We start from the raw sequence: 19,024 nt of genomic DNA on the forward strand, positions 1-19,024 counted from the left end.
AGCAGTTGGCTGGCTGGATTGGAATGGCTATTGGCTGTCTAAGTGGCAGGTGGAATGGGTGTGCATATCCCAATGATGATGATTAATTATATATATATATTGCCTTAAGTGTGGGTGATCCAAGCCTCACAATCTAATGTATTTATCCGCACAACACCCCTGCTATTATCCCCACTTTACGGATGGGGAGATAAGGTACAGAGAGGCTAACGGTGGGGTCTGCAAGGGGCTTAGGTGTCTAGTTGCTACATTAGGCACCTGAGTCCAACATTTAGGCTTGGTCTACGCTACAGAGTTAAGTCAACATAAGGCAGTTTACGTCAACCTCATTATGTCAGTGTCTGCCCTAGAATGCTGCTTCCACCAAAGTCAGTGGCCTGCTATCCCGAAATAATAACTCCAGCTCCATGAGCGGCGTAGCACTTATGACGGTGTAATTAGGGAGCCGCAGTGTCCATGTACACATTGCATTATTTACATCAGTTCTTGGCTGTCATTCTGATCAGTTTCATGGCTGTCCCTGGCTCTTTGCCAGCCCCTGCAGGTGGCGAAGGGTTAATAAAACACTGCACCCTTCTTTCCCCTGCTGCCTTGAGAATCCACCTCCTGATGCGCCTCTCCCCTCCCCTGCAGAGGCGCCTTTGTAGAAAGGTTCTAAGGTTGTAGAAATATTTTCAGCTGACAGCCTTGATTAAAAACATTCCCCACCCTCTCCGCAGCATCTTCGCTCCTTTGGGGACTACGGGCCAAGGCCATCATCTGTGGGGGAAGGAGCGTGGCGCATCCTTGTGCCGAAACGGACCGATAGCCCCAGCGTGTCGGGTATGCAGACCCCTGAGCAGAGCAAAGGAAGAGGTGTAGGTGGAGATTTTTGCTGGAGCAGTAGCCTTTAAACATAGTGCTGGAGCTGCCATGGGCTTGTCATCCCGCCTGGCCTGGTGGAGAGAACAGACTGTACTTGGCACTGGTTACATCTGTACTTTCTAGTTCCCAGCCCTGCGCTGGGCGCTGCTGGGAATCCTCAGGGGCATGGTGGGGAGGAACCCTCCTCTCTAGGCTCCGGGGAAGTAGCAGTTCCACTCCACAGCTGCCCATGCACCCTAAGAACGGGCATAAGTCATGCTGCCGGAGTCTTTTTTTGCAGTAGTCGTATTAAGTCTGGCGGGGGGGGGCCCTTGCCACTACGTGGCCTTAGTGTCAGCAAGCTCTCTTTGCCTGAGGGAGAAAGGTGCTGTTGCCCCTTAAGAAGCCTGGGGGATACACAAGGGTCTTAATTTTCAAGTTTTATTTTGTTTAAAATTTCCTGGTAATTGATGAGTTTTTATTAGAAAAAAAAACGGGTGAAAACTGGTGCAAAAAATTATCTTCACAGTTTTCTGGGTAGATATCGGGGTTAATATTTGGGGATGCGAGGATAGGAAAAAAAGCAACAAATAGAGAAAAATAAGAATATTGAAAGTAAAAGCAGTTTAATGCTCTGGTTTGTTTCATGAACTGTACGTTAACAGGTTTCAGAGGAGCAGCCGTGTTAGTCTGTGTCCGCAAAAAGAACAGGAGGACTCGTGGCACCTTAGAGACTAACCCATTTATTTGAGCGTAAGCTTTCGTGAGCTACAGCTCACTTCATCGGTTGTACACATGGAGGCACATGTCTGTGTGTGTGCATCTTCCCCACTACATTGTCTGACTTTAACAGACAGCGTCACATTTACACCAAGACTAATGTATTATTAACAGAAACACATCTACCTATTGTAATGGATTGGATGTTCTGAACTTACTCTGTCTTTTCATGTACTTGACTGGTTCAAAAGTTGGGTGAAAAGCAGGAATACCCCAATAATAGCTTTTGTAAAATGTGGGAACTTGTCGGTAAAAATTGTTAAAAACTGAAAACAAAGGTAATTCTGAGATTCCCTCCTTGCCCAACTCCAGTCTCTCCAGCTAGGCCCTATATTGTATTCCTGGTTAGGGGATTGCTACTATGCCTGGCAGCGTCCTTTCTGTACTAGAAGACACAGAGGGGTCTCATGTATCTTTTGCTCCCTGTATACCTGCTGCCTGGTCCCCTTCTCACCCTGGTGGCTGAGTTAGTGCCTTCCCAGCTTCTGCCCCTCCCCAGGCTCCATATGCAATCCCACAGCAACCTGGTTTCTTTCCCCAGCCTCCCCTGATGCCGCCCAATCAGCAGGCAGGCTGGCTTGTTCCTGCCTGCTTTCCCAGCCTTCTGGCTCTCTCTGCTGCTGGCTTTCCACCTGCCAGTTCTCCACCCAGACCTGCTCCTCCATTCTTCCCTGGACTTGCCAGCTCCACACCTTTAGGTGGAGAGACTTTCCTAATGTTGTCTCTGCTCCCAGTGTGTGTGTGTGTGTGTGTGTGTGTGTGTCTCTGGGGCCAGCTATTTAAAGGGTATTTGTCCTCCTGAGTCCAGGCCACTGACCTGGGTCTTCCTTCTCGCATCCAGACAAACCATGACACAAGACACTTGGGTGGGTGGGGAATGAACCTGTGGATCTGCTCTAGTATCATCCCCATTCTACAGGGCGGGAAGGGAACCTGAAGCACAGAGAAGCAAAGTCACTAACCCAGCGAGTCAGCAGTGGAGTTGGATTTAGAACTCAGGTCTCTTGATGACCATTCCTCTGATCTAACTAGAGCATACTGCAGCCCTGAGTTAGGAGGTATGCAGCGTCTCTTTGTATTCTCACCCTGCTCTTGGGTCCTAGCTAGCCCCACCCTCTCTCATTTTTTGACTCATTCTGGCACCTTGGCCCAATCCAGAACCCTCTTGTGCAAAGCCCTGTTGTGAAATCAGGCAGCTGGCACACACGTTTCACAGCAAACCTTTATTATCTGGACCTCAGCAAACTTGTTCCTGGATCACTGTATAGAGATTCATCTGAAAACGCTGGGTGCATCCACATGGTCACTTTGCATCTGGTGCAGATCTGCACCCTTCTGCTAGTCCTCAGGAATGCCTACAGCTGTGGTTCTTATGATGATAGGCACTTTGGCCACAACTGTGGTCATGGACCAGGGAAGATAAACAGTCCCTATCAGCTCATACCGGACTTCCATGATATCGTTAGCTATGGACATGCTGCTGACAGACAGTAACTTGGGCAGGGGGAATATGCTGGTGATCTTTGTGACCTCAAAGGAGGCTGCCTTGGTCTTGGACTCCAGCCTCATCACTTCGTTTCGATCTTCCAAGAAGCGCCGTTCTGCCCTGACGGTGTAGCCCAGGTAGAGGATGATGGAGTACAAGGCAAAAACCACCTTCCTGATGGACCTTCCTGTCTGGTTGTCAATCTCTGTTGTGAAGATGATGTGTTCACCGGGGGCGAATGTGTTTTTTGCCAAGGAAATCCGGAGGATGACGAGGCCGTGTTTGAAGCAGCAATGATAAGCTATGTGCTTGTCGACTTCCACCACCAAAGGGTACTGCATGGGGAAGGGGGAAAGGTAGAGTATGGTGAGTGCCTTTCACAGGATACAATATGATTGCCTTGGTTCCTTACACACATGGAACTGCAGATGCAGGAGCAGAGGCTGCTTCACACTGAAAGAAATCTGCAGACACCCAAAACTTCATGCTGCATGTGTGGCCCTTTGTACTTCATAGAAGCAGTGAGAAATAGACCTCACATTCTTCTCCACAGGCCCCTGTCACTTGAGCTAAAGGAGAATTTTTGTTAGCAGTCCAGGGCATATGACACACAGCTTAGCAGTCCTGATTCCATCCAGTAGAGAGCAAGGGAAATGCACACAATATATATCTACACCAAATTCAGGGGAAGGCCACAAACGGGCCATTAAAAGTAGCATTTTCTCACCATCTTGATGCAATGATTAGCATTAGGTCTCAGTGTAGGTGATTTCGGTAACGCTGGCAGATTGTATGCTGTGCAAAGTTCACTCAAGGGCTCAGACCCCAAAGCAAAAGAATAACATTAATAGTCACACTTCTCTAGCCCCTTCCATCCATGTACCTCAGAGCTTGTTACAAACAAGAATGAATGAAGCTTCGTTATCCACCCTGTGGGGTAGAGAAGAGTTATCTCCTGGTGCATGCGTCAGGAAGGAAGATGGCAGAATTTGCTGACGGTGCCATTTAAAACAGAACACTAAAGATAGTAATAAGGTTAGGAATCACTGTATTATTTACACGACACCATAAATGTGTATGGGGCTGGGTGCTGTCAATAATACAAGTCAAGTAATAAAAGGCCATAGGCGTGAATCAGAGCTCACTTACACTACCATAATTCCATTGACTTCAACAGAGTTAATCCTGATTTACACCTGAGAGAGAGCAGAGTTTGGCTCTACGGTCCAGATTCTCATTTACGCTCAGGCCCTTTTACACCACTCTGGCAGTGCAAAGGGGCCTTAGCATAAATGGGAATCAGGCCCCGTGTCTCTACCCTAATGAATTTGCAGTCAAAGGGGCTAATCCTGATGCATGTGAGTAGCTCTACTTACCCATTGAGTTCAATAGGACTACTCATGTGAGTAATATTTTCAAGACTGATCTCTGGGAATATGTAATAATGTAGCCGTGAAATAAGAACATGCATAATTATTGTTCAGGGAAAATGATGTGTGAGGAGGCTGTGTACTGGAAGCCTTGAGATGCTGAATGATTCAGGGTCCCTTTTTTTTCCTGTACCATTTTGGCTGGGATGTTAATGTTCTGCACCTTTTAGGGTTCAATTCACTATCAACGCTCTTCCCTTCTTTAGTGTTAAATCCAGTTTCTGCTGTTACTCCACATCCTTAGGGACACTTGACACTCCTGAAAAGGAGCTGGGTGTTTCATCCTACTAGGCTCAAGTGATTCTGCAGATTCTGGTTGCCCCAGGAACCAGTGTTGCTGAGGGGGAGATTTCTCCTGACTCTGCATGGAGCATGGATTTCAAGGCCAGAAGGAACCATTGTGATCACCTACTCTGACCTCCTGTAGAACACAGGCCATAGAACTTCCCCAGAATAATCCTTAGAGAACATCTTTTAGAAAAACGTCCCATCTTTATTTACAATTTGCCAGTGATGGAGAATCCGCCACCATTGTTGCAAGGGATATTGACCATCACTGATAAAAATGTATGCCTCATTTCCAGTCTGAATTTGTCTAGCTTCAACTTCCAGCCCTTGGATCATGTTAGACCTTTTTCTGCTGTATTGAAGATCCCATTCTCATGCATTTGTTCCCCATGTAGATACTTATAAAGTATAATCAAGTCACCCCTTAAACTCCTCTTTGTTAAGATAGACTCAAGCAGCTCAATCTATTTATCATTATGAGGCATGTTTCCTAATCCTTTGCTCATTCTCATGGCTCTTGTCTGAACTCTCTCCAGTTTATCAACATCCTTCTTGAATTGTGGACACCAGATCTGGACAGCGTATTCTAGTGGCAATTGCACCATTGTCAGGAGTAAAATAACCTCTATACTCCTACTTAAGATTCCCCTGTTTATGTATCCAAGAATTGCATTAGCTATTTTGGCCACAGCATTGCACCCAGGAGCTCGTGTTCAGCTGATTATCCACCAGGGCCGCCAAATCTTTATCAAAGTCACTACTTCCCAACATAAAGTCCCTCATCCTGTAAGTATGGTCTGTATTCTTTGTTCCTAGATGTATACAATTACATTTAGCTACATTAAAGCACATATTGTTTTGCTTGTACCTGCTGCATTGTTTAAATCATTGTAATTTTAACAATGATCTTCAAAGGAAACAGATAATGGTTGCATGAAATTTTTTCTGCTTTATGATATAGAGAGAAGTCCTGGAAGTTCTTTTCCTACAATGCCTGTTCTTTTTTTAAACCTCCCTATAAATATCAGGAAAGTTCAGCCTGTATGCTTGAGAAAGAAGCCACGGGGAACATCTGTTGACCAATGTGGGCTAATGACACCACGTTACTCCAGTGTTCCATCTCTTCACTGGCTGCCAGTTGAATATCAGATTGGGCTAGAAAGCCCTGATGGGGCTGAGGCAGATGATGCTACCAAGCCTAGAGTCATGGGGGTCCCTGTGGGACAGACTGAAATGTGAAGTTGACGTTTTCCTCTTACAGTGTCACTTACCATGGAGCCATGAGGAATCGAGGTGTCTCCTCCTTTCACCATGGCCCTGTTGGGGCACATCTCCTATTTCCCCTATTCTCCTCTTTAATAGGAAACCTCCAGCCACTAATTCCCCAACTGCCCTCCACAAACATACATGCTATCCTATTGCTACCCTTTACCTTCCATGGAATTACATCGCCTTAGCTGACAAGGCCGAGCAATTAGGTGGGAGAAGGTCATGCACTGACTCTTAGGCTTGGCCTGCACACCGCTTTTGTACCAGGATAACAATGTCCATCAGGGGTGTGACATTTATTTTATTGTTACCAGTATAAGCATCTTTATACCAGTATAACTGCTTCTACTTTGGGGTGGGGTTGGGTGGGGCTGGAGTGTACCACTTTAAGTATACCAGTGTACTTAAAGTGCACATGGTACAACTTTTGCATGTAGCCATGCCCTTAGCGTGCGCGGCCCTGATTCAGGTGGCTTTACTGTGGGTCCCCATCTTTGCTTGAACCAGCTCCCAAGTCCTGGTCTTGATCGCCAAAGCGCCTCGTAGGCCAAACTAAATGTCTTTGGAAAAGGGGAGCGAGGAGACAATTCTAGGTTCTGTGTGTAGACCACCTGTCTGGACTTATGTAGTTTTGTAAGGATGCTCCAATACCACAGGGATGGGCCTGGCACAAATAGCTAGCTAAACCTCATTGGGAGCAGCACTGGACTCTTACACTCTTTTTCTGTCCTCCTGTCACAGGAAGAATATTCTCTATTTACTTTACCTGGGATTGTATTTTATCTTTAAGGATGCCAGAGGTCCCTTGCACTAGTAAATATTTCTTCTGCTTGGCTAAGATGAGCTCTCGACTGGCGCAGGAGGCTTTGACGAAGTAGGAGACACGGGCTATGTTGCTGGTGAATGTCGATGGAAGTCTGTCAGGTAAGTTGAAATGGAAGTCAAAGGTGTGGGTGCCCGAACCTAGCCAGTTATCTGAAAGCCAAACGACACTCCCTCACTTACCGAGCTAAAAGATAACCTCTTATTTATGGGCTGCCTTGCGTTCTTGATGGAATTTTTTTAATGAGGGTAGCAACCCTCAGCTGCTTGCAAATTATTTTTAGGGGTCTGTTCCTGCCGAATGCTGAGCACCCTCAACTTTTAATGTGGTCACTAGGCATGAAGGGTGCTCAACAGCTCTCAAGCCCTACAGAAGTCAGGCAATGGAATACCTACTTCTCCTTTATTGGTGTCACTGGACATAACAAACCCTCACAGAGCCTAAGTCTCCACAGCCTGGCTTTTTGTGTTTTCAGTTACACCCGTGCAAAGTGGGGGTAAAATTGCTATCAGGTCACTCACCCCACTGATAATATTTTACTTTCGCTTTGCATTAATGTGAATGACACAAGATGCAAGGCCATGGAAAATCATTTTAGTGTTCTGCTTCTGCCTCTTTCTTAAATTCAGTTTGTAGTGTAAGCAGGTGCAATTACACTGAATTTAATGAAGAGGTTTCCTGCTCGCACCAAGCTAAAGTTGGCCTTGTCTCACTTTGAACTGATAAGACCATCTTTCTGATATAATTCCCCACATACCGGTACTCTTTTGGGATTTAGAATGCCTTTTTCTTTTTCAGTTTAGTTTAAACCACTTCTAAAGAGACATAAGCTAAACTGAAAAAGGCACTCTAAATCCCAAAGGAGAATGTGCACATAGGGAGTTATACTGCATAGCTAAAGTAGTGTAATTACACTGGTATAGGACTGCTGGTAAATTTTGTGAAAGAAACCTTGAGAGTTGTGGTTTCTTAGTATCTCTGAAAATCAGGCTGTTTACTGAGGAGACTAAATATGGATTTACGTGCCTGCCTTTAGGCACCCAATTTTGAAACATTTGGCCTTTAAGATCTAGAGTTGAAAAGTGTCATAGAAGCACTGCTTGTTGTTATTATTATGCTAAATATCAGAAAGATAATTTCACCCTAGATTTACAACAACACCTGGCACAACTTTGAACTTGTAGGAGGAATTTACTTGCCACGGTGAGGGGTAATAGGCTAAATCCAAGACTTGATTGCACATGTAGGAAAAATGACTTTTCTGGTGGGGCATAGCCTTTAAACCCTAATAGTCTAGGAGGAGTTGCAGTCTGACCATTGGAGGTCATAGGTCAAATCCAAGATTTAATGCATTGACATGCAGCCTAACCTTCAACTCTTAACTACCTAGGAGGAGTTCACAACACACTGCTTTTATATTCCTGTGAACATCAGGGATTAGCTAATTCTGTATGTAAAAACACAGTAAGACCCTGACTAATTTTCATTTACCTCCTCTGTGTAACTTATAACCTCCCTGCCTCTCAGCAAGGCTATAACAACATAAGCCATAGCGAGGTCTCATATTATCAAGATTTCATTATTTTTACAAAATATACTGTGGTACACTTACCACCACATAAAAAAATTAAAAATGACAGTTGACAAAATAAATGAACAAAGTACATTGATACCTGGTCTAAACTTAGGACTTGTCTGCACTTAAAACGCTACAGTGGTACAGTTGCATCGTAGTTCTTCAGTGTAGACCAGTGGTTCTCAACCCCTGGCCTGGGGGCTGCTTGCAACCCAATCAGAGCATAGCTGTGGCCCATGTGAAATCCTCAGGACCATACAGGTAGTATATATATTGTGTGGATGCGGCCCACATAACACACAGAGAGCGCCATATGCAGCTCAGTGGTAAATAGGTAATCCACGTCCCAGAGAGGTGGTAGCTAGGTCAGTGGAAGAATTCTTCCGTCGACCTAGCGGTGTTTACATGGGAATTTAGGTTCGTTGGTTTAACTACGTCACTCAGCGCTGTGGATTTTTCACAGCCCTGAGCAATGTAGTTATATTGACTTAATTTTCTAGTGTAGACCAGGCCTTAGAGGTTTTATTGGCATAGCAATATGTCATTTAGGGGTATGATTCTTTACCTACATAGCTATGCCAGTAAAAGTCCTAGAATAGATGGAGTTATACTGGTATAACTGTGCTTATGCTATTACAGATTATGCTGACTGGGAGATTTACATATGTTATACTGGTATAATCACTTTTATCCCAATATAAATGTGTTCACTCTAAAGGATTTTCGTCATCTAGCTATACTGATATAACTATACCAGAAAACCCCTCCTAGTTTAGACAAGGTCTTAGTGATGCATTACTGTAACTATATGTATACATATGTACACACACTTACTATGGGCCAGATTGTGATCCCTTTATTCACATTGAGTGGTACCTTACCCCACAAATAAACCCTTAGATTTCAATGGGACTATACATGGTGTGAACTACTACTAAGTGAGAGTAAGTGTATCTCAAACTGGCTCTGATGTGCAAAATACCATCTCCTGGTTTCCTTTTCTCCTAATACAAGGACAAGGGGACATTCCCGGAAATTGAAAGGGAGCACATTTAAAACGGATAAAAGGAAATACTTTTTCTGCACAAACACAGAATTAACGTTGGGACATCCATTGCCACCATTTTTCATTTACACTTTTAAAAAAATATAAATCCAAATAACTAAAGACCTCATGGAAGCCAAGAGGTCAGAGGAAATAAAAGGGACTGGACTGTTACATGGATAATGAGATCATTATCAGGGTTTCAGATTAAAATCAGATCAGAGTTTAAAATTAAATATTTTTTTAAAAGTGCCAAAGTTCAGCCTCCTGCTTCAGGGCTTAAGCCAATATCTAATCAATAAGGTTAGGAAGAAATACTTCCTGTGGGCAGGTTATCACATAACTGTCTAATGTAGTGTTTCTTGCATTTTTCTCTTAAGTGGTTGGGGTAATGACAGGACACAGGACTAGACTGATCACTGATCTGATCCAATATGGCAATTTCTGTGTTCACTAGTGCAAAATTAGTGAGGTTTTACTCTGTGTTCTTTGAACTCTATGGTTCCAATTCCTTACCCGCTATTTTGAATGTCTTTGTTTTATTGATGTAGTCAGCCTTGTTATTGCAGACAATGTCTCTGCTGTAATCCTTGTCAGCATTAATCTCTTCATTCCACTCCAAATAGCCTCTTCCCACGAGCTCTACCTTCACTATGGGATTGATCAAAGATTTGTTAAGGCTCAGAATCACTTGGCCATCTATGCTGGAGCCTGCCAAATACACCGTATCTTCAGGCAGCACCAGGTTAATCGATTTCACCACCGACATCAGGGAAGAACAGAAGCCGGCTGTTGTCTGTGCTTCCTAAGGATCTGTGTGTGTCTGTGATGTCAAAGGTTTGTGACATCACTGCATTTACAGTGAGTGCTAAGCATCTGCGGTTCTGTTCGGCTTCGATAGCAGTGCCAGCTTTCAGGATTTGTCCCAGTAATGTTTTTGAGGTCCTTATTATTTAGTACTTGTATTATGGTAGTGCCTCAAGGCCCCTACTGAGATCAGTGACCCATTGTGCTGGGGCCAAATATACATTCTAAATAGACAAGACAGACACAGTCTGGGAGGGAAAACAGAGAATAGAACCCCAGTCTTGTGATTCCTGAGACTCTTTTAGGGATTAGAGAGAGGGGACACTTCAGGAAGACAGTTTGAGGGGTCACGGCCATCAGGGGAGGGCACTTGCTCATCTTTGCCAAGTTTCCTTGGAGTTTGCATGCGCTACTTTTTGTCAGCAAGTGTCTTATGAGGCGTCATGAGGAATCTGTTTGCTGAGAGGTCCATTGTTCTGCCACCATTTGTTTCAGACTGAATAATGCTCCATATTTCTCGTGCTTTTTATGAGCCACAGGGGAAGTGCTGGGCTCTTGCCTGCAGACCAACTTTTCTTGCAGGCACTGGCCCTGATTCAGGAAAGCAATGAAGCACGTGCTTCAGGTTCAGCACAGGTTTAAGTGCTTTTGATGCCTTGATTTCTTTTGCTAAACTATTAATCCTGGGAGATGAGCTGAGTAAAGGAAACAGTGCATGATATCAAAGGTGTGGCTTCAGAGATATCTTCATGGATGGAAGGAACAGAGCCCACTCTGAGCTGCTGGGCTTTTTCTTCTCCTTCCCCTTTTTGTGGAAATGATATGTGTCCAGCAGCTCCTTGCCCCAAATCTCCTGTGGTGCCAGAGGGGAAGTGTCTCAGAGTAGCCGCCGTGTTAGTCTGTATTCGCAAAAAGAACAGGAGGACTTGTGGCTCCTTAGAGACTAACAAATTTATTTGAGCATAAGCTTTGGTGAGCTAGGCCTACTTCATCGGATGAATGAGGGGAAGTGGAGGGTTCTGCTTGCCAGGGGCAGCAGCTCTGACGGGCTGTTCTTGCAGAAGAGACCGGAAATGGGGAAAGGGACTCAATCCGCTGGTTTCCCCAGGAGGGTAGGCCAGTAGCTTAGGGCAGAGGGGACAGGTCTGCAGCATTTGTCATCAGGATACACTGCAAGCAAGGGGGATGGAGCTGAAAGTTGAATGGAGGGGAAACGGGTGCTCAAGAGGCCCTTACCTCCGGCTGCCCTGCTGAGGGTGAACTCCAGCCCTCTCCCGTCCTGTGGTTTATTTCCTAGAAACCCCCTGCCCCGTGGCTGTGCGCTGTTCAACTTCCTCCCCGCTCCACCCCAGAGGAGGCAGCATTTCCCCACTGATTTCTCTCGGGAGGGGGGCGCTGAGCAGGGCTGAGGTGAAAGGAGCTGTCGGCATTTTACCCCCCGCCGGAGAGCGCTCCCCGCTTCCCAAGCCCGAGGCTGGGACGAGCCCCCCAACCACCGGGGGGACGGGACACCTCATTCTTCTTTCAGGGGACTGGCCAGGATGGGAACGGAGCAAGCCCCAGGCGGGATGCCGCGGCACCTCCCACCCTGCAATGCTTCGGGACCCCCCCGCACCCGGGCATGCGGCGGGGGGCGCCCCTCGCTGCAGGCAGGGGGCCGCGGCAGCAAGCCCCCCTCCCCTCCCCTCCCCTCCCCTCCCCAGCACGCCGGCATCCCTCGGGCCGGGCGTGGGCTCCTCCCCGTCTTCCTCCTTCCCGCCACCAGCCACCAATCGGCAGCGGCCCGCCCCACCCCGGCCTTTCCCGCGCCAAACTCCAAAGCCAGCCGCGGGGTTCGCGGGCGGCAGCAGTCGCGGCCGGGAAGCCGGGGCGGCCCGTTGCCACCCGGCGAGCGGCTCGGGGGCGGCGGGCGCCCGCTTTGCAGCACGTGGCGGCAGCAGCAGCAGCGCCGGGGAGCGCTGCCGTGGGACCCCAGCGGCGGACGGAGGCGCCCGCCCTGCCCCAAGCTCCCGTCCCGCTGCGGGGATTGCGAAAGGTGAGTGTCTCCCGTGGGGGGTGAATATTTGCACTGGCTTATTTGCAGGAAAGGGGTTTGCAGCGAGAGCGGGGAGCAGCCCCCGCGGCAAACGGGAGAGACTCTTTTGCCCCCCCCCCCCTCCCCAGCAGAAACCAAGTGGCTGCAAACATCGCGGCTCCTGTAACTGTCCCAGCTGGGATGGAAGCGGCAGATGTTGTAGGGTGACTGTTACATTTTGTTCGTAAAGGGTTTATTTATAGCGACGGGGGGTTATCTCGTCAAAAGTGGTATCCTCTAGGGAAGTTGCTCAAGTTGGAGATCAAGTCCCTGCAAAAGCCCTGGTGCCCCTGCCCCTTATGAAATACCAACGCGGAACGGAGCAACTTAAGTTTTTCTGCATTTTTATTTTTTAAAGTTTATTGTAGAAAGTGGGGAGGAGCGATTTGCAGATTGCTTCTTCACTGACAGCAGCTAGGAAGCAGGGGATCCCCTGAGACCGCCTCCCAAGGGCAAACAGAGAGAGGGCAAGGCTCTGCCAAAAAAGTGTCTTGCCATAGGAGCAAATGCCAACGGGCAGGGAGACATTTTGAGTCGTGCAGAGTGTTTATAATGTCGATGTTTAGAAGATGGGATCTTGGTCGTACAAGGAGCATCTGCTGTGGGCTTTGCAAACGTGGGATACGAACACAGTAGCTCCTCAGAGAGACAGTCTCCGTCTTTAAGCAGTCTGTCTTTTTCCCAGCTCTGTCCCTTACCCGCAAACTCTAACTAGTTCGTTGTATATCAGCAGAGTAAATTGTGTGCCCCTATTTATAGAGTGCAACATTTACCAGGTATGCATAATAAACGGATTCTACCTTTCCGCATCTCCAAGTACAAAGCAGAGACAAAGTTCTCTGTGCCTCGAGTCCTGAAAGGCAATGGGAAGGCAGTCTGGAGACTGCAATCGGTTTTTATTTTTAAAGCCTATTTTTAGAGAGGATAATAGGTTTAGGTAATCAGCTGGCAGAGTCTTCGCCTGAATCCCTCACAGTTGCCAGCAGGGAGCAGGCCCTTTCAGAAAGTGAACGCTCCTTTCCTGCTGTTGGGTGCTGAAGCGGAAACTAGAAATCTTGCAGTTGTATGTGAAATTCATTTTAGGGGCTGGTGGGGAGGGTGGGTTTGCAGCTTTTATTGGGTTGCCATTGCACGCACAACTTGGAAACACCTCTCCCTGAGAAAAAACAAATTGAAAGTTTAAAATGTCCTATTCCCCGGGTGGCATTGAGAGCTTGCCTGTGATTTGAGCTCTGGTTGTATTTGGAGAGAGCCCTCTGTCTACATGTTCATTGGCAGTGTATGACAAACGAGGAACTCCCTCCCAAGTTCAGGCACAGACCAATTCACTGTAAAAAAAAATGTCCTACTGTTCTCAAGTTCTAAAATTTAAACTGTACAAATCACCTCTTTCTCCCTCCTTCCCTACTTACTTCCTTGAAGAGGATTTGCAAACTGCCATAGACTACCCTCAAATGTGTAGTTTCCATTCCCATGTCCCCACCCCCACAAAGACTCCCTGAAAGTTTGCAGGTGTTTGTTTTAAAAGGCCACCCTTGCAGCTAGAAAAAGAATTATAGAGGCTGGCAGCAGCGCAGCTTCTGTAGTAACTTGGTCTCTGCATGCACTTGGAGGGCTGGGAGACCCATCTGCTGACCACATTCACCATATGCTGCCACTGAATATGGAGACAAGTTGCCCCTCATCCTAAGTGCAAGCAACAATCGGACACAGAGTTCCTAGACACTCACCCTGGTCCCTGAGATGGAAACGTGGGACAGGCCTTCCGAATCTTGCCTTTATTCTTAAACTATGTACTGCGGGGTGGTGGTGTTTTTTTTGGGGGGGGGGAGGAAATCGGATTTGCGCAAGACACACTAATTGTCAGCCTATGGCAATTTGGAAACCCCCAACTCCAAAACGTGAGAGGTCCGGTTTGCATTTCAGAGCCTGGCAGAAGGGTGCTGCTACTTTGCAATGGCTTGGTCTGTGCTTGCACTGGGTAGTTCTCATTTGTGATAGGCTGTAGCTAATGCCCAAAAAAGGGACTCCTTCCTCCAGGGGCAGCAGGCAGTGCAGTAAGAGTGGGTGAGTGACCTGTCCTTCTGCCTGTCAGGCTATAAAATGCACCCTAAGAATGTGCCCCTCTATAAAGGCTAAGGAACATTGCAAAATATAAAGGGAGAGTGGGGGAGACAGATTTTGCACCTTCAGTGGCATCTCTGGTTGCTTATTCCACGGGCTACGCCCTTGTCTCCCTTCTCTCTGACCCTTTAGAACTGCCTCTTTAAAAGGCCGGGCAGCTGTCTCCTGTTATTTACATAACCACGCGAGATGTTTGTAAGGGGGGAGGAAACTCCGCGAGACTGAAGAGAGCGTTTCAATTGTGGCGCGAGATACAGTTGGCGCGCGGCGCCTGCCCGCGAGGAGGGAGACGGGACGGCCTGGCGCAGCCTAATCGGCTAGGTTGTGGGGAGGGGCGGGCGTTCAGGGCCAATCGGCGTTGAGGCCGGCCGGCTGCGAGCCAATAGTTTGGGAGGAGAGGGCGGGCCGATCGGAGCGAAGGGAGTGTTAGGGTGAGAGGTCTCATTGATTCGGTGGCTGAAGACCGAGCGTTGCCCCCGCTGGCTCGGCCCCAACTTGTGGCTGAGGTGGGCGTTTGGGAACGGAGCGGGCGGCCGGGGGAAGGGGCCGGGGTGGGTTCAGGGGGTGTCCGGCCGGCGCAGGGGAGGATGGCCCCGGGGTGAGGGCTGGGGTCGGGGGATGTCCGCCTTGGGGAGATCTCGGGGGCGGGGGGCTGGTCCCGGGCTGTTTCCGGCGCGGGGGGTGCCCGGCCGGCCGGGGTGGGAAGGGCTGAGGCGGGATGGTCCCTAAGCGCGCGCGGGGCGCGGGGGGGGGCAGTTAAACGTCTCCCTGGAGCGGGGTCTCGCAGAGACCTGCCCCCCAGGATGGGCAGGGGGTCGGGTGACCAGACGTCCCGATGTTGGGGGCTTTTTCTTATATAGGCGCCTATCAGCCCCCCCCCCCCCGGTTTTTCACACTTGCTATCTGGTCACCCTAACAGGGGGGCCTGGTGCCAGGCGGCTCTGCCTGCAGGCTCTGGGTGTGGAACCAGCCCTCGCGCCCCCCCTTCCCCCCCCCCCATCCCTGTTGCTAGGTGTGTCACCCACTCCCCCTTCTTCCTTGGCAGAGCCGCCGCCATGTGGATCCAGGTGCGCACCATGGATGGCAAGGAGACCCACCGGGTGGACTCGCTCTCCAAACTCACCAAGGTGGAAGAACTGCGGCTGAGGATACACGAGGTGTTTGGCGACGGCGTGGAACCCGACAGGCAAAGGCTCTTCTACCGGGGCAAACAGGTACATGGTCTGTTCCCTTTATTAATGTAATGAACCGGCAGCCTCCAAAAAAACACCCTCACATTTCCCTCCCCATAGCGAAGGGGGGTGAAACTCCCACCTTCTCTACCCCCTGGGCTGCATGACATCAGACAAGGAATTGGCCTTAAATTGTCATCAAAGAAAGTAACAAGTCTAAGGGTAGTACTAATTAGACGTTCTCACCCCACTGGAGTGACCAAATAGTACAATACAAGTCATTACTTTACTTTAACATTCATTCACATCTCATCTTGCTCTCCTGATGTTTGTTGGCCAAGTACTGTGGCTTTGAATTCACTGAAAAAATAGTAAAAAGAAAAGGAGTACTTGTGGCACCTTGGGGACTAACAAATTTATTTGGAGCATAAGCTTTCGTGAGTTACAGCTCACTTCATCAGATGTATGAAAGCTTATGCTCAAATAAATTTGTTAGTCTCTAAGGTGCCACAAGTACTCCTTTTGTTTTTGCGGATACAGACTAACACGGTTGCTACTCTGAAACCTGAAAAATAGTGTACAGGCTGTCACAATGTTAACCCCATATTCACCCTTTTACAGAACTATAATAAATTTTGTACAAAGTATACCTCATGAGGTATAATTTGAAAACCCATAATTTGCTGATTATTATTGTTGTCCTGTTACAACTTGTGGCAACGTTGCATGTAAAGTTACAGGATTCCTCCGTATGGAGTTACTAAGACATGTTCCATGTCTGAGAGGAGCAGCCACAAATCAGGTGCCAACAAAGTCAAATGGACCATCACCTGGTTACATGGCCATTCTTTGGCAGAGAAGAGGATGTGGGCGAAAATCTAAATCTTGACAAAACAGTTAGGGGTTCCTGTCCAGATAGACTTTGTCTCCTGAACCTCAGCTGGAGATGTTTTTCAAAGAAGAGAGAGAGTTATAAGAAGAAAGGGGAGATGCCCCAAATTATTCCTCCCTTTCTCTAGCCGTGGCATCCACAACACCTGAAGAACAAAGGAAACAGTTTTGGACTGGGGAAGGATCCTGACTGAAAGAATTCAGCTCGTAAGACTGCTAGAACATGTAGTGAGAAAGACCTTTGCTTTGAATTCATGTAGCTTGTTAAGTTAGGCATTAGTTGCGTTTTACTTCTATTTTCTTGTAATCAGTTCTGACTTTTGTGCTTCATTACTTGTTGTCACTTAAAACCTATCTTTTGTAGTTAATAAACTTGTTTTGTTTTTTCTAAACCAGGGTGTTTAGATTGAAGTGTTGGGATAACATGATTTGTGCATATCATTTTCTATTAATAAAATTATGGACTTTATATGAGCTTGTATTGTCCAGGAGAGAGCTGGGGGAAAATCTGGGACTGGGAGTTTGCTGGTGTTGCTCTGCAGTGTAATTCATAAGTGACTAGCTATAGCACTCATACATGCTGGAGGCTGTGTGTGAGGAGACCAGGAGTGGTAACTCTCACAGTGAAGCCATGTAAAACGCACCCCAGTTTGGAGAACTGAGGAGACAAAGCTGTTAATCAGTGCAGATTGTACCCTGGGTAAATCAAACACAACATTTATGTGGTGAAGACATAGCCTATGTGAGCCTTGAGCATTAAAATGTAAGGGAATAGTATATCTTAGTATATGAAAGAGCCTCCCTGCTATTAGGGGTATGGTCCCCCCTGCGCCTATTGTTTACTATCTTCGTGGCTCAAATGCAGTGCTGGCAAAGATCTACTGAAGAGATGGTGGTTGGGTGCAGGGAAGAATTTACCTTTCTTTAGCTCTCATGAGTGAGAACCGCATGGTATTGGGTGTTAACAGGGTGGGTTTTTGTCTTAGCAGAAGTGACTAATTTTGGTGGTATGTCTGTTAATAGAGTAAACCAAGGAATTAGTGTAAAGACAAAGGGGCTAGTTAAACAGCGCATTTGAGTAGAATGTAGTGATTCAGACTGGAGAAGTACAGTGGCAAGTTTTGTCTGGTGTCAGCTGGAATCATTTTGTTTTTAAAACTATGGATTATGCTGCCATCTAGTGATTATTTATTTTCTTACGCATTACTATACTTTGTGTTTGGGATGGTGCTTGGCTGTACTTGCTCGAAACTTAAGGGATACTTCCTTGTACAGTCATTGTTGGTTTTAATGGTCATTTTCACAAGCTATGTGTTTTTCAATTTTAGTTCAGCTATTTCTACATAATATGTACACACATGGTCAAAGAACTTAGGGAAGGGAACATAGTTGTGGTCTGCTCAATATGAACCATTATCCAATTAGAGCATGACTTGTCTTAACTCCCCTAAACTTAATGTTCAATCAGTTTAACTGCATAGGTATCATGGTGACGTGATTTACAGACTGATCCAAGGGCTTGTCAACATATTGAGCTATTCAGAAACAGCTCAGTGTGTGGACACTCTTATATCTGCATAAGAGTGCCCTCTTCTGGTTTAGTTTGCTATTCTAGAATAAGTGTGTCCAGACATGGAGTTATTCAGAAATAGATACCCAGTTTTAAATTCACGCCTTATCTTATTCTGGAATAATGTTCATGTATGGGCAAGTCCTAAGATTTTTGATGATTGTGAAGAAAATTAATTGGCTGTAAACCAACTGTAGTGTTTTCCTGAGTCTGCAGGCAGACAGGTCAGTACTTCTAGTTGTTCAGAGCTTCATCAGTTAATTCTGGATAATTTCATTACTGCTAATTAGAATCCGATGGGTGGTAGTGAAAATGTTACTCATCAGTTTCCTGTTGCTTTGCTTGAAAAAGATATGAAGTCAGGTGGTGGTGTTCAATTCATTTAGTGATAGAATATAAAACAGAGGCTGTGGGAGTGTGGAGAATCTCACCACCATCATAGTAGTCTGGGGAGAGCTAAGAACTTAACATTTTAAATAAAAAGGATGGAGCCCCCTGAACATCGTTCAGTGAGAGCACCCTAGGAGACATTCTAATACCTCTTCTAGAAACTGGGCTTCTCCCTAGGACATCATTCCTGGACTTAGCTAGTGGGGCTGTCATCTTTCATTTTTCATATCTACCTCTGTCTACTGAGTCACATACATGTTTTAATGTCTGCAGTATCTGCAATTGTGCGCACACGTTGCGTGTAAGTACTTCGTGTAAAGACCTGAAAACAGTTAGACCACTGCTGTGAAGTAGATGACTTAATAAATAAATTAAATCTAGGAGTTGTCTGCTGTCTAAAAACCAGATTTATTCCTAATCCTGGTTCAACATCTTGGTGTTTATCCAAAGTAGGAC

General features: G+C 46.8%; 2 protein-coding genes across 9 annotated transcripts in view; one reads left to right on the forward strand and one right to left on the reverse strand.

The window, feature by feature from the left end:
* Positions 1-19,024, forward strand: part of UHRF1 (ubiquitin like with PHD and ring finger domains 1) — a 76,629-nt gene that overhangs the window by 36,374 nt on the left and 21,231 nt on the right. For 3 of the 8 annotated variants that reach the window (XM_073324079.2, XM_073324080.2, XM_073324082.2), the window contains 3 exons: positions 6,887-7,020; positions 10,167-10,377; positions 15,591-15,759. In XM_073324079.2, coding sequence (XP_073180180.1) covers positions 15,601-15,759 — 159 coding nt within the window. In that variant the 5' untranslated portion in view covers positions 6,887-7,020; positions 10,167-10,377; positions 15,591-15,600. Of the gene's footprint in view, positions 1-4,821; positions 5,614-6,886; positions 7,021-10,166; positions 10,402-12,051; positions 12,383-13,543; positions 15,052-15,590; positions 15,760-16,736; positions 16,816-19,024 lie in introns of those variants that run through there. The other 5 variants (XM_073324081.2, XM_073324078.2, XM_073324077.2 and 2 more) reach the window with 5 other exon arrangements.
* Positions 2,962-10,664, reverse strand: ARRDC5 (arrestin domain containing 5). Its single transcript, XM_073324687.1, has 3 exons — positions 10,057-10,664; positions 6,876-7,071; positions 2,962-3,454 (listed from the first exon to the last, which is right to left on the reverse strand). Exons 1-3 carry the CDS (start codon positions 10,307-10,309, stop codon positions 2,962-2,964), a joined length of 942 nt encoding a protein of 313 aa, XP_073180788.1. The 5' UTR covers positions 10,310-10,664.

This window comes from Lepidochelys kempii, chromosome 25 (assembly GCF_965140285.1).
Source record: "Lepidochelys kempii isolate rLepKem1 chromosome 25, rLepKem1.hap1, whole genome shotgun sequence".
Classification (NCBI taxonomy): Eukaryota; Metazoa; Chordata; order Testudines; family Cheloniidae; genus Lepidochelys; species Lepidochelys kempii.